The 16,010-nt window shown below is 42.4% G+C and overlaps 1 protein-coding gene across 5 annotated transcripts in view; it reads right to left on the minus strand.

The window, feature by feature from the left end:
• GRIP1 (glutamate receptor interacting protein 1) overlaps nucleotides 1–12,319 on the minus strand; it is a 1,044,357-nt gene extending 1,032,038 nt beyond the window's left edge. For 3 of the 5 annotated variants that reach the window (XM_069229162.1, XM_069229153.1, XM_069229151.1), the window contains exon 1: nucleotides 12,094–12,319. In XM_069229162.1, the coding sequence (XP_069085263.1) occupies nucleotides 12,094–12,148 (55 nt within the window). In that variant the 5' untranslated portion in view covers nucleotides 12,149–12,319. The remainder of the gene's footprint in view (nucleotides 1–12,093) is intronic. The other 2 variants (XM_069229171.1, XM_069229166.1) reach the window with 1 other exon arrangement.
• Nucleotides 12,320–16,010: the final 3,691 nt, after the last annotated feature.

The raw sequence follows: 16,010 nt of genomic DNA on the forward strand, positions 1-16,010 counted from the left end.
TGCCAGTACAGTCCGTTGGGGTTATAAACTCCTCCATGCACCCACACTCTCCTTAAGGGCACGTCTTATTTCAAGTCTGAGAAAAGGCCTGGGTGTCAAAAGTAAATTTTTAAAAATCTATCCTTTTTACATTACACTGCTTAAATTGTGATAAGGCTGCTTTAGAATTGTAAACTACTTGTCAGCTACGTTACTTTTTGAAAGTTCAAGTTGGCAAACTAATCTACACTTATGACTAAGACTATTGCAGAAATTTGAAAATTCATTACAGCATGTTAGTACACATTAGTATGGAGGACATAATCTATATCTCTTCTATTAAATATAACGTAATGTGAAATGTCTTTTTTTGCTTCTTCAGATAGGCTATCTTCCCCTTAATTGCCTGTTAGCAAGAAGAGGAGCACCAACCGATTCTGCTAAATGTAGATTGGGTCCCCAAAACCTTTTTTCACGTACTTCATCTTTGCCCGGTATTAAGCGATGGAACATTTAAACCTAAACACGCATCAAGACTTAGGGCCTGATTACAACCTTGGCGGAGGGGATTACTCCATCACAAACGTGACGGATATCCTGCCCACCATAGGATATAATGGAACTAGTAATACGGCAGGTGGGATATCCGAGTAATCCGCTCCGCCAAGGTCAGGCCCTTGGTATTTTTTATCACCCTTCCTCCAAATGAACAAATATGTTTTTCTATATCTGAATGAGAGTTTTAAGGAAAACATGTTATTGTATGTTGATTGAAATTTGTTTGTATTGTTAAAAAATTTAGATGTTTATTAATGAATATGTTGTTGATCTCTGATGTCTAAATCAATGTTTCTAATAAACTTAAACTTGAGTTGTGAAAGTGTTTTGACTTTCTCAAAATCTGCAAGTGTGTATGAGGTGCACATGCATGCAGACTCACTTGGGGAGAGGTTGGTTGTGTGTGATGGCACTATTAGTAATGTTTTAGATGGCACTTAGTTGTACGTTTGCTGCTACCAAAATGAACCACTTGTATCAACCATGAAGAAGCAATAACATAATCCTGCAAAGCTTCAAACAAATACCTTGCAGGTTTCATGCAGCTGCTTGATGGTGCATATTTCACTATTACTAGAACAGTAACTTGTGACCTCCAGATAACACAAGGCTCCCTATCATAATCACAAAAGCACTGACCTTCTGAGCTGTCTTAAAAGTATACATCTGGACCTACGAGTACCATACTGTGCTCTGCAGCATGTATATTAAGTAATGACTGATGTTTTGTATGCTGAGTCAAACCTGTGAGCAAGTACTGCATACCTATTACTGCAATGTGTGCGTTAATTACCCAATACATCTTGCCAGTATTCTACTTCGTGGGCATTCAAAGATCTCCACAGCAGCTGTCTCATCCCACTACCCTAAAATGTAGTCTGTCTGTAACCACCTAAGTAAGACAGACCAGCTCTATTGCCACTTTCTTAGTGGGGCAGACATTTTCAAATATAATGCACAACTCGACTGTCATTGACTCAACTCCTCGCCATGCGACTCTTTATAACTGTTCATCACAAGACTGCCTCTTTCTGTTGTCACCCCTAACCCTGCTTACTATGATTCAGCTAAAGATGTCGCAGGGACAGCCAGTTTTCTTTATTAGTGATGCATCTTTAAGGTAGTTAATGGATTCATTATGGCTGTATGACTAAGCCTTAAAGAATAGTGCCGGCAAAGTACGAGCTTGGACCTAGTAACTCTGTCCATCTTTTTCTATGGAATTGGGTTTCTTTTTCCTCCAGTTGGGCAGTCTTTAAAGAAGGAAGATGGAATACTGCTAACCAGAGCTAAATATTGTGTGATACAGTGTGGCAATCCTACCTGGTCTCCACGCTGTTTCAAAACTATGGCTCCTATCCCTCTTCTCAGGGTCTCCAGGAAAGGGTAAGCAAGCTTGACTTGCTTTCGTTTCTTTGTTCTATCTTACGTAGGCTCAGCACGACTTTTAGACTGAAAGTTTTCAGTGGTCACACTACTTCTGGAACATCTCGATCAACAGACCCTTCAGAAACTTTATGGTTTATTCTCATGGCATAATCTCTCTGCCAGTAAAGTGTACTCTGGCCCCACAAATGGGAATAGTCTTCTTTGGTGATCTTCCTAACCTTGTGCACAGAAAATAGGATCACATCAGATGATCACAAGCACAAAGGTTTAAATACTTTGAACATTCAAATTAGATTTTGAGCACTATTGCCACCCAAAGCTTTATGTACAATATGGGGTGCTTCTATTTGGGCACATTTTGCCACTGGACATGTAGCCAGTGAAGAGTGGTCAGACCTGCCAAACAGTTTTTTCGATGTGTCACTCACATTAAGGGGTAGACGTTACTTTCTGGATCTATTGGCAATGACACAAGTTGGAGTGGACAGGCCCCGGTAAGTGCTGTATGCAGGAAACAAATCAGAGGAGCCCACAAGGTGCAAAAACAAATAGGTCATTAGAGGCGGTACAGAGATTCATTTTTAGGGTGAAGCCATCCAGACAGCGAATGTTCTTAGAGACATTCTGAAAGCTAACCTAGAAATACATTCTGCCTACTGCTTTCCTTTGGCTTTGTTGCTTGCAAGTCACATTTGCTTGCTTTGTATTTGCAGGTTTAATTTGTTTTAGGCTGTCCAGAAAGTCGTTGTCTCTCTTGTGGAGCATAAACTGTTTACTTTATTCTTCCACAAGTGCTCACTTTCTGTGAACAGGCCTTTAAATGTTGTTCTTATCTTGTCACATTTGCTGCGCAATGAAAGACAAAGGTCAAATGTCAGTCTCCATCTTCCAAAGGAGCTTGGTGTTTACTTTTCTTTCTCTAACTTCAAAGTGAGAGGATTTATCTGACAACCACATGGGTATGAAAGGAAAGGCTTTTCTCTAGCACACAACATTTAATTGTCTGTAAATAAACTGTGCAAATATTTCAGAATATATCAGAATTAGTAAAGCACAAATGAAGTACCTTTTTTATCATTATTAAAAACAGCAGAAACAAATATTTTATTATGATCAAAACAAATCATTACCTTCTGTGATGCTATTTCCACACATTATCCTATGTGCACTGTATAGTTTTATCAGTAAAACTATGCCAGTGCAAATGTAATGGTCCTTTCATTGAAAATGTGTTGTCTGTAATGACAGTGCACTACCATGCCATGAATACTCCACTCTACTACAATCTATGCCACTCTGCAGCCCTCCACTCTATGACAATCTATGCTACTTTACAACACTCCATGACACTCTGCTCTACGCCACTCTACTCCACGTCACTGTACTCCACTGTACGACACTCCACTCTACGCAACTCCACTCTACTCCTCTCTACGCCACTCTACTTTACGGCACCCCATGCCATTTTATGACACTCTACGCTACCCCACTCCACGAAACATTATTCCACTCTATGCAACTCCACTCCACTTCAATCTGCAAGACTTTACTCCACTCAATGCTAAGGCACTCTAAGACACTCCACTCTACGTCCCTTCACACTACATCCCTCCACTCTACTCTATGTCACTCTACTCCACACTATGCCACTCTGCTCTATGACACCGTATGACACTTTACTCCACTCTACATTACAGCATTCTCCAACACTCTATTTTACGCCTCTCCACTTTAAGTCACTGTACTCCTTTCTACACCACTCCATTCTAAGACACTCCACTCTACACCACTCTATGACACTCTACACCACTCCACGGCACTCTACGCTAGGCCACTGAACTTCACTCTACGTCACTCTAGTCCACTCTCTGATACTCCACAGGACTCCACAAATCTCTACGCCATTCCACTCTACGCTACTGTATGCCCCTCCACTCTACACCACTCCATGCCACTTTACTGTACTCTAGGCCACTCCACTCTGCGGTACTCCACAATGCTCCACGCCATTGCACTCTACTCCACACCACTCCACTCTACAAAGCTAAATTTCACTTTCCTCTAAGTCACTAACTTGTAGCCATGCTGGTGTACAACGTGGTTAAAACACATTGGCAAAGCCAATATTGGCTTTGCCAATGCTTGTTTAAACTAATCGCTGCGGCACTGATCTTTCCCCAACTCCTCTTCTTCGCAGCACCACATTCATAATTCATCACAAAGTAACAAGAGCATCTTCAGGAAAGGCTCTACCAAAACCCAGTCATGCTTGCGAGGCCTAGCTCTTTTCAGAGAGAGGCATTGCTTCAGCAGAGTTACATGGACGACATGAGATCCTGGCACATGGGGGTAATTAATAATGGTATCCTAATGGTGAAATGACAGCCAATGTCCACATCTGAGGTTATTTTATAAGCGGTTGTCGGATATTTCATGTTATTTGGGAACATTTATGGAGAATCTGGGGCATATGTTGCTTTTTTGGCAACATGTCAACCAGATGTGAATATAGTTGATCCTCATATTTTTAAAGAAAATGTGAGCCAAATAATGTTTATATTTTGGGACATGCATGGTAATTTAAAGTACTTTCATGTTTCACACAAGACTATTATCGTGCCGCCACTGAAGAAATTCCATATAAAGTTTGGTGTTATTTGGTTAGCCATTTTGGGGGCTATTTCCAAATCTGTTTTGACGAATTTACTAGGTCAAAATTGAATAATAAACTATTTTTTGCATAGTTTTTTCTAATTAAAAAACATTTCGACAAAGAATCGTTTGGTAAGGTACGATTGTTACCAAAAAAGTTAACAATGCAAATATTTTGGCATAGCATTATATTTTGGTTCTAAATTCGTTTGGGGAGGGACAAAGCTGCCGTACACACTGTTTTTAAAGATTAGGCAAACTAGGCAAGATTGGATAGTTTTGTGCTTTGAATGGCGCCAAACAAGTTACCTTTAGTTCATTTCAAATGAACTGCTCTAGCTATGTGTGGAGGTTGGAACTAAACATTTCAGGGTGGCAATGTGTGGAGGTTGGATCTAAAAGGTTCGGGGTGGGAATGGTGGCAAAGTCGGGGAATGCTGGATAATGGATTGGAGAGTGGCAGGATTTGCAAAAAAATTAGAAAGGAAATGGGAGGTAGAGCAGTTGGAGGAAGCATAGTTGGAGTAAAGTGAGCAGAAAGGAGCAGACGTTGTAAGACTGAAGAATGGAAATTGATGGAAGCTGAAGGGGGGACAAACATTAGAAAGCAAGGAGAGATTATTTGAGCAGAATGAGAGTTTTACAAAAGGAGGAAAGGAAGGAAACGTAGACATCAACAGGATGGTCTGCAGCGAAAGGAATGAACAGTAGGATGAGGAGAGGAGAAGAAATACCATATTGGTTTATCAGGGGCAGAGCCACTGGAATTAGGCTGTAAACCGGATCAAATCATCGAGCAAGGAAAAAAAAAAAATCACACATCATAGTAAGTGACGAACAGCAAATGACTATGTGCATCCCATGGCATAGTTGTCCAGATAATCTACCATGTTAAATACATTAGTAAAAGAAAAACGATCCCAATGCTACATAAACTGTGTATGCTACTTAGATGAAATTGTACATATTCAATAGATCATGTTCACTATGTTATGCACCTACAATCAACCATCTTCTCATACATGCAAGCAAAAGAACTCCATTTTGTTAACACTACCCTTCCTACCTTCCACAATAAAATAGATCAAAACATACATAATTTGGCATTTAATAAAACAACAGGCCTATGTGCAAACGATTCTTGTAATACAAGGGAGTCCTTTTTCTTATCTCCCTTAGTGCTGAACTGCAGCAAAGTCAAAAGCACAGTCCACTGACAAAAGCACAGCGTTTTACATTCTTTACTTTCATGGTGCGGAATCTTCACGGTTACATAGAACAATCACGTCTATATCATGTAATACTGCACCAGCTGACAAAAAATATGTCCGCACACCACACTGCATGGATTTTCAATTTTTTGGGATGCTGTATTAAATAAACATTGCCTTTGTAATATGACTACAACCAAAGCGTTCTTCGTATGAATGCACTGCACCTATATAATTCACTAACAGATTCCATTATATAGTTCAATATGGAGAGACAGGATACCCCAATGAACCAAATATATGTATACTTTTGTTTCAAGTGTGTTTGCACCACCTGGCTTTTAGCAGGACCTCTTTTAAATAATAACAAAGCTCTGCAGAATTCTATTGTACATTATATATTCACTGACACACATCCCTTCGAAAGAGATGTAAAATGCATGGCACTGGTTGAAACTATGGTTGTGTGCGTTTTGGCGCCTCGCCTCTTTGAGCTGTTCATGGCAGACCTTTCTCCTTTGCTGGGCTGGGTAAACTCATAACTCTCTCCCACCCGGCTCCCCCCTCAGCTCAGTCCGCTACGCGATATTGTACTATTTAGCATGACGAAAGAGGGTCGGCAAAGATCACTTAATGCTCTGGCTATCTATGTTAAAACAAATCATCAAAACAATGTCACCCTCCTGCTGCTTAAGGCGCAGGGCTGTGGCATGGATGAATGACTCAGCTCTGGTAGACACGTAGAGTACCTGGGCATGTATTTGGATTCAAATGGCAGCTTTTCACACCAAAAACAGCACACGGCGCACAAGGGAAGGCACTAACCCATGCCTTTACTTTACTAAGGAAAAAGCTGGGAGGCCCTTCGTTTCCAGCCATTATTGGGAGTAATTTCAGCAAAACTGCTCCCCATGCTCACCTACGCAAGTGTAGCCCTAAGAGGCCAAGATGCAGCCCTGCTCGATAAACTGCGGGTCCTCGCCTACAGGAAAGCATTTTTTTCTGCCACATACGTCATCACTACCTCAAGTTCAGCTTGAGTTTGGACTTAAGAAACAAAATCAGGACAGAAGACTAACAACTAGAAAAAATTGGTTCAAAATACGACAAGCACGATAGTCCATTAAATTGAGCTTTATGGACAGTCATGCTAAGGGATCTAAAGTCGGTCTACCAAGAATACTTGGAAAAATCCATAAAAATGCTGTCCTTAATGGAACTATGGATCTTGAATCCAAAATATGCTTCTTTTTAAAGGGCAGCAAATAAAGCAGTGAAATGTTACTCAAGCCTGGGGGATAAAAACGCCTTTAGCTCAAGATCTCATGCTTGGACAATGATCAATAGCTATGGTTCCTTGACGTCAGCAGGGTATCTGGGTACCCCTTATCCGGCTTACATAACACACTATTTAATGGCTATGCGTTCTGGGCGCACCCCAGTCATTGCACCTCGGCCAAAATGGGAGTACTCCGGATCACTGGAACGTAGATATTGTAAAGCCAAAAAAAGGATCGCATTTACCTTGAATGCATCTGTCCCATCCTGCACCCTCTTCATGTAATTGTTTTTTTAAAAAGCGCTCAATGACAGAAACATTTGTACATTCAGAAGCTCCATAATAGCCAGCCTTAGTCCTGACTACCCGCAATTAAATTTAAACTGGTCAAGTTCCTACTTATGGAGCATGCTTGATCATTCCATCACAAAGTCGTCAACCCTGCCTTGAAACCACAGGTACTGAACTGAGAGTCAGCAGAGGATGGTTCCATCCCACTTGACAAGCTCAGAAGTGGGCCTGTGCTTAGTGCGCATGGATCAGTACTCACGTAATCGTGTACACTCCCTTAGTTCTTCCCTCTTGCACTTTCCCATGTAGACATGCACCCTTTTAAGATCTATTTTTTTTAAGTGAATGCACTAGTTGATTTTAAAGAAGTCTTGATTGTTTTGTAAATATTGTTATGGTTTTAACTGACTAAAACAATAACGTATTCATTCATTCATTGATGCCTTATTGAAACTTTACGTGCCCTCTTGAAAAAAAAACTCCTGCTTTGAGAACATTGAAAAAGAAACATACATTTTCTTGAATAAAGAATCAAAATAGTTTTAGAACCATGAAAGAATACATTTTTCCAAACTGTTTGAAATACATTTAAATATTAAGGTTTTCTTTTATCGAATTGGTAATATTAACATAAAATGGGCAAAGTTACCACCTTCTAAATGCCTGATTACAGCGATCAACAGGTAAAAAGTTAACTTTTACGAAGTGCCTCGACCTAAGTTGCACTTCATGTGCAGCGATTTGTTCAAGTTTTGTTGAATCGGAGAAAGAAACAAAAGATTGTTGCTGAAATCTCTAAACACCCGCTGATGGATTGTGGGACAATTGCAGTAAATCAATATTTACTCAGAAAATACATCTTGTCCTGCCCAAGGTTTACATCTAAAATATCAATAAAAACGTTTTTCCGTGCTACAGACAAAATGATGTGTGGCTTCTTGTAAATCTAGCTATTCAGCAAAAATGAGCTATGAATTTATACATTTATCACAACTGCAACACAACTTGAAAAGTAAGCACAAAGGTGTAAATCTGCAATGCTTGATGTACCTTGTGTGCAATGTTAAATAGACAGTATCGACAGCACCACATCAATGAGTGCTCATTGTTTTCTTTGCAGTAACACTGGTTCCTAAAGCAAAATCGGTCTAATGACTTACACTTGGCAGACTAGAAAGACACCAGAAAAAAAGTCAAAAGCAAAATTTTGTAATGGTCATTTACAAGAACCGTTTGTCAATATTATCCAGATGTGCTGGACTGGCATTTATCGCACTTCAGCTTCCTCAGTATGAAAAACAACTTGTACCATATGCAAAGAAATCTACATTTAATGTTCATTTGCCGTGAAAAAATTTGATTTCACTCAAAAAGGAACTGACAGCAGATCTGGAGGTTCCCTAAGTCACTTGCAAGTAGTCAATCCTGTTCCGTTTTTTTTTTATTTAGGTAAATTATGGTCAATCATTCATAAAGGGGAAGGTTAAACCACAAAATGTAAGAAAAAAACAATCTAATGAACAGTTAAAAATGTACTCTCATATCCGCGGCTCAAATTAACTCATATTAATACTAAAACTGTACTCATTATTAAATGATACTAATCCATCACTAATTCTTGTTGGGTTCCGGAGTAGCGTGCTACTCATCGAAAAGCGATTCGACGCCTCGTCAGGGGTAGTAAGCGCTATATAAATACGATTACAATACAATACAATACAATACACTGGGCAGACATCTTGAGATCTCTTACTGACAATCAACATCTTCTAGCGCCAATTGTGACCTAACACCACAAAACACAAACGCGTACTAAAATAGCAAGTTTGACTTGCAGAAGCAGCTTTCAGATTTGTCAACATCACTGAAAGCATAAAGGTAAGAATATGGGAGAGAAGAGCTTAAAGGAAGGAGGGCACAGGGCGCAGGCAAACTGATTACATCAGGCAACTCGGAGTTCCCTATTGGTGAAAAAAGAAAACCCCAACATCCAATCACAACAAAGCAATCCGATGGTAAAATGCCTTTGACCAGACTTCTCCTCATCAGGTGCAGGCTGCACTAATCACGGGCAGGCCCATACCACCAAGTACTCCTCTTCGGGCACAATGTTTGTGAAGAACCAGTCCCCCCCGTACACTTTCCTGCTTTGTCTTTCTTAGAAAAGATGTAGACGTGAAACGTTTTTGAGAGGAGTTGGAAATAGGTTTATGTGGAGCTTCTCTAAGGAATTTCCAAAAGTCTGCAATATATTTAATCAAATTGGTGCACAATTGACTAAAATACGATGATTTTTCACCTCTTTTGCGCTGCAAGACAAAATATCAGAGAATGGTACCAGCATGGTGCGGCGACCGTGGAAGATGGTTGAAAACTCCCCACTCAGTGGATATTTGGCACAGCCATGTTGGACGGGGTCCTCTTTCTGGATTGAAACATGTCCCGTTTGAGTATGTCATTGAGCGGTTGTCTTCCTCACTCAAGTATTGTCATTGCTGGTTCCAGCTTATGAGGAGAACTGTGCATTTTTAGGTAACAACGACTGCTGGTAACTTAAAGGAGAGGAATTTACTGAAGACGCGCTCCACCATACAAAGATATTGGACGACAGCTGCCAGCATCTTTAGAAGGGACCAGGTGGGGCCTGTGCCCTAGCTCTTTTTATACGGCCTTGGACAATGCAGGATGGCTCGATGAGTTAAATGCCCACTGCTGACAAATGAGGTGATATGAAGGTCACAAGCCCGAATGCCAACAAAGCAAACTCAGCCTATCATCCTTCTCAGGTCGGTAATATGAGTGCCATAAATGGGGTAATGAAAGAATCTGTCATTTACTGCACACACAGCATTTGTGAATTGAACTGCTACAAAAATATCACATTATTATCATAAAAAAAGTATTAGCAGTACGATAGCATTAATGCCACCCTGAAGAGGTTCAATTGAGAGATTTAATAGAACTATAATGAATGTCTGGCAGCCGCATGCACTTACAAGGAAGCTGTCAGTGGGAAAAGGAACATGCAAGCCTAATTATATGGGTTAGGACATGCAAATGGGAGATTTTTACACCATGGGTGCCCAGCATAGGTGCTGGAGGGCTACATTCAACCCAGAGTTTCATGTTAGGCGGTACCTTTACTTCAGTACATTTATCTTAGGTGAAGGTCCTGGCATTGATCCGCCCGCCTTGGCTTAAGCTGGACATCCAGGTTTACAAGAATATGAACACACTTGCTACACTTAAGGAATGCAAGATCAGACCTGGGGATAGCTAGAAACCTTCCATGCGGACAGCAGGTTGCAATAAGAAACCCTAGGCCTTCAGGGGAGGAAAATGGAAGCCTTTACGGGAAAGGCCAGAGCACCATCATTAGTTCCTTTACAGGAAGGAGTCTATTGGAGGCAGGGAGACTGGGTCACAGCGACTACACTAACATATTTTGAGAAATTAGAAAACAAAATGAAAACAGCGTCAGAAGATTCCATCCCTTGGAAGCTCAAATGTGCGACTAAACAGAACGTAAACTGAAGGGACATCATAAGGCAGTTCACAAAGAAGTAATCACTGACACATAAGGAGCCCCTCTTAAGGGCGTCTTTACGGGATCGCTCCATCCTAAGGTGTGCAACTCAGGGGGGAGATTCATCTGCCACAATCAGGTAACTTGCGTGCGGTGGGGGCAGTTTTCGGAACAGGCGTGGTCGCACATCTGGAAGAAAGGGCTTTTAGGAAGGGTGATGGGGACCCAGGTGCCACCTGTAGGGCGTTCAACGCAGAGGCCTGGAAGACAGAATGAGTCAGACTGAGGAAGACTCCAGAGCACTGCATGGGGGGCGCAAGGGGGCGTACCAAAAGGAGCGGTGGAGGGGGGACAGACGCCTGCAGCACACCAGGCATGCGTAGGAATGCCAGAAAAGGACCTTCATGGGAACACAACTACAATCCTTAGGATTACAAATGTGGCACTGGAAATAAAAGGCTAGTGTGGCGTCACAACTACCCCCAGGGAGTTTTTATGGAGAAATGTTTTGCAAAGAATAGGGTGGCTGAGGTCGTGGGGTCGAAAGAGACATGGAAAAGAGGAAGCAGGAGGGGTGCATTGGGAAGTAGCACTCCTAACGCCACCCTAAAAAGTTCAAACAAGGACTTCACAAGGCAAGGGGAAAACAAGGCGTCACGGTGAGGAAAAACACAGCACACACGCCACCCAACGGAAGCTCAAGTGAGGATATTGCTATCGCAAAACTTCATGCTTTGAAGCGGCAGAAGCTTATGATAGGCGATACAAATAACCAATATAACAGGTCATGACAAAAAGGCCTAGCCCGCACCTCCAAGTTTAGTAAGACCAAATGAAGGGGAGCAGAGCGGTGCGTGGGGGGCTCTGGGACACACCTGTTAATAAGGGACCCATCAGTGCTTAGCCTTTCAGGGGGGCGGGGCTATAAAGAGGTTCTGAACTAATGCCTTCAAGATTTGACCTGAGGTACAATATGCTCTTTTCTGCTGCGGACAAAGCAGGAATATGTACAGAAATGGCCCAAATTCCGGCCATGGGCTCCAAAATGAACAGGTGCGAGATTTGGGGCGCGGAGGCAGCCAGGTAACCCCCGTCTCGTCCAGCATAGGAAGGAAGAGTGTAAACTTCACACCTCCTCCCCCTTCTTGCCCTCCTCTCTCTTGCCATGCCTGCCCTCCTCCCTCCCCGGCATGCCTCCCTCCTCTCACCTCGCTCCTGCTCGGCTTGCAGGCAGATGGGGATGTTCTTCTTCCAGCCCGGCATGTTCCCGCCTGGCCCGCTCCGGGCGCTCCCCGTGCTCCGGCCGGACTCCGCGCTACAGCTCCGGCGCCCCGCTCCTTCTCCGGCACATGCCGGGCTCTGCGGCTCGGGCTCGGCGGGCAGGCGGACGGGCACCAGGACTCGCCGCAGCGGCAGGAGCGGTGGCTGGCTGCCGGGGGTGGGAGGAGCGGCGGGCGGGCCCAGGCGCAGGCTCCCCACTCCCCCGGCCGGGGGATTGGCTGCCGAGGCCGCCCGTGGGAGCAGCTTCAGCTGCCAGGATGGCCTTCCTCCCGTGAGGGGAGTGGGAGCGCTCTGTGCCCTAGCTGCCCACAATCTGCCCCGGTCCCGTACACCGCATTCTCTGCACAGTTGTACTACTCTTCCTGGCCTCCTCCTGCTAACTCATTCTACGGGTTCTCTCCTTACTTTCCTTGATTTGTTTTAATCACCGTCTTTGACTTTTCTTCCTTCTCGTATTATTTTTTTTACTAAGTGGCTTACTTTCTCCATGTGCGCTTCCTTTATTTTTTTGCATTTTTCATTTCCTTTATTCATTTTTTTTTTTTTACATTTTTCCTTTCATCAGCTCCTTTTATACTCAATCTTTACTGCCAGCCATCACTTTTGTGCTCAATATTCATGTACCTTTTTCTTTAGTTTTGTTTCTTTCTTTATCTGTGTCATCACTATCTTTTCTAAGATGTGACTCCTTCCCCCTTTTTCCCGGTGCTTTCCTCGTTTGACTAACTAATATCTCTCTCTCTGAATCTCACTTTCCTTGTCTATTTGTATCTGTAGTTTTCTCTGATTCCCTATTTCTTCATCATTTTTTCGCTTTTTCTTTTTAAGTCGAAGCAGCAGCACAGCTGGCTAGTTTGCTAAAGATATCTTGGGGACATCCAGAAAGCTGACATAAGAACACTTTCTGCTGATTGTTTCTCACTGGCTTTGTGGTTTGTAACTCATATGTTCTGGGTTTCTGTTTGCTAGCTTTTTTTTACTTTAGACTGTACAGCTTCAGTTCACCCTCCCCGTTGCCCAATCCTTGTTTACTGTATTCATCCACAAATTCATTTTCTGTAAACAGGGCTTTTCATCTTGTTCTTATCTTGTCACATTTGCTGTACATTCAAAGACAGAGGTCAAATGTCGAACTATCTCTTCCAGGGAGCTTGGTGTTTATTTTTCTTTCTCTGATTTCAAAGTGAGAGAATTTATGAGACAATCCTGCTGGGTACCCATGTAAGAGGAGATGATGTAGGATTTTTTTCTAGCACACAAAAAATGAACTGTTTCACAATATATCAGAATTAGTCCAAATGAAGCACATTTTCTTTGTATTTCTTAAGTGTGATGGAAACAAATATTTGAATATGATAAAAGCATGTCAAAACACAGTGGTTCCCGACCTTTTGACTTCTGTGGAACCCGGGGACCCTGCTGAATCATTATTGCAATTTGGGGACTCCCCACTGAGTTGTTACTGGAAGCCGGGGACCCCAGTCTAAACATTGTCAGTGGTTTGAAATGCAAATTACGCAAAAAATACAGAAACAAGCATCCATCAGATGTTTACACAAATGATAACACATTTTATTTAGTTTGCGAACAAATATATGTAAAAAACATAATTTTAATTGGAAGGTTTAAGCTTTTCTAAATTCAATAATTCCACACATCATCCATACTATATTCTGTTTGATGCATCTGCACTGCTCCCGCAAATCAATCAGAGGATACTAATGAAGTTTTAGCCTCCAGTTTCAAATTCCTTAATATTTACAGTACATTTTAAGATTTTCATTGCACTTTAACCACTTTGTTGATATACACTTTATTAATCTATTAACATTATTTAATTTTCTAAGCAGTTGTGGACCCCCTGAGGAGGCTTCCCTTTAGGGGTCCCCAGACCACAGGCCGGGAACCACTGCACCATAGCATTTGCACGCATTATTGTTTGTGTGCTGTAAAACTGTATTTTAGTGCAAATATAATGGTAATTTCACTTGAAAATGTGTTGTGTGTAATGGCAGTGAATTAACATAGCATGCATACTCCACACTATGCCACACCACTCCACTTTATACCCTTCTTCTTCATGCTATGTCACTCCATTCTACAACACTCCACTCTACAACATGCCTCTCCACTCTATGCCCCTACACTCTAAAACACTCCACACCCTCCATACCACTCGATTACATGTCACTCCAATCTACACCACTCACTCTACAACATGCCGCTCACACCACTCAGTCACTGTACACCCTACACTTCACACCCCCACTCAACTCCAATCTATCCCACTACATACCAATGTACTCCAGTCTATCCCACACCACCCCACTTTGCTACAATCTGCCCTAATCTACTCTACCCCAATCTACCCATCACAGTATACCCACCCCAATCTACCCCACACCACTCCAACCTACCCCACTTCAAACCAGTTTTCCCCACCCCAGTCTACCCCACTCGACTACAATCTACTTCACTCCAATCAACCCCACTCCACCCGAATCTGCCACACTCCAGTCACATCTACCCCACTGCTTTAATCTACACCAGTCTACCCTACTACAAACCCTAATCCAACCCATTCCAATCTACTCATCTCCATTCCAATCAACCCCACTCCACTCTACTCCAATCTACCCAGTCCTATTTACCCCACTCCATACCAGTTTACCCCACTCCACTTCACTGCTAGTCATCTAACTCCTCTCCACTCTAATCTATCCCACTCCAATCTACCACACTCCACTCTTCCCTATTCAAATCTACCCCAGTCCAATCTAAACCACTCTACCCCAACACACCCCATTCCAATCAACCCCACTCCAACATATCCCTTCCCAGTCAGCCCCACCACAATCTACCCCTATCTTTTCCACTCCAGTCTACCCCACTTCACCCTTCTCCAAGACACCCACCAAAATCTACCCCAATGCTCCCACTCCATCCCAATCTAGCCCACTCTAATAATTCCTTTTAAACCAACCCCACTCCAATCCACCCCACTCTCACCCACCCAAACCACCCCACCCCCTTCAATCTACCCCACTCTTCCCCAATCAACCCAAAGCCACTCTACCCCACTCCAATTCACCCACTCCAGTCCACTCAATCCACCCCATTCTACTGTACTTCAATCTTCCACACTCCATTCAACTCTATCTACCCCACTCCAATTAACTCCAGTCTACCACATACCACTCAAATCTACTCCACTCTGGTCCAGTCTAACCCACTCCACCCTACTCCAATTTGACCTACCCACTCCACCACAAACTACCCTACCCCAATCTACTCCACTCCAATATACACAGCCCCATCGCAATCTACCCCACACCACTCAGCTCTACCACACTCCCCCAATATGCCTGTAATCTTGGGCTTTGAAATAATAAAGGATAATGTTTTCAGTGGTTGTTAGGATTCTGTTTATATTAATCTTTGCTTTTCTTTTCCAATAATTCAAGTCTTTTAAATTCAAGCAACTAGTTAGTCAGTCTTTTATAATGAAACTGTGTAATCCTCTATTGTAATGTATGGCTCTTCTTCTCCTTCTTCAGGTAACCCCAGTTACTGGACTTTCCTGTCCACAGCCCTCGGCAAAAAAAAAAATGCAGAAGTATTCTGTTTTAACTTCAACTGCCTTAACTTCACTGTTTTCTTTCCACTTTCTCTATCATCCACTCACTTTTCTTGGGGCATAATTGTTTTCCTATACAACTATTCCTTCTTGAACGGGAACTAAAACCTTGTCTTCACCTGATTCTTTAATTCAAAGTCAATCAATTTTAGGCATCTCTTTCCTGTTGACCACCTTTCTCTTCCAACTACTTTCTTTTCAGTAGTT

Source organism: Pleurodeles waltl, chromosome 4_1, assembly GCF_031143425.1.
Source record: "Pleurodeles waltl isolate 20211129_DDA chromosome 4_1, aPleWal1.hap1.20221129, whole genome shotgun sequence".
NCBI classification, from domain to species: domain Eukaryota; kingdom Metazoa; phylum Chordata; class Amphibia; order Caudata; family Salamandridae; genus Pleurodeles; species Pleurodeles waltl.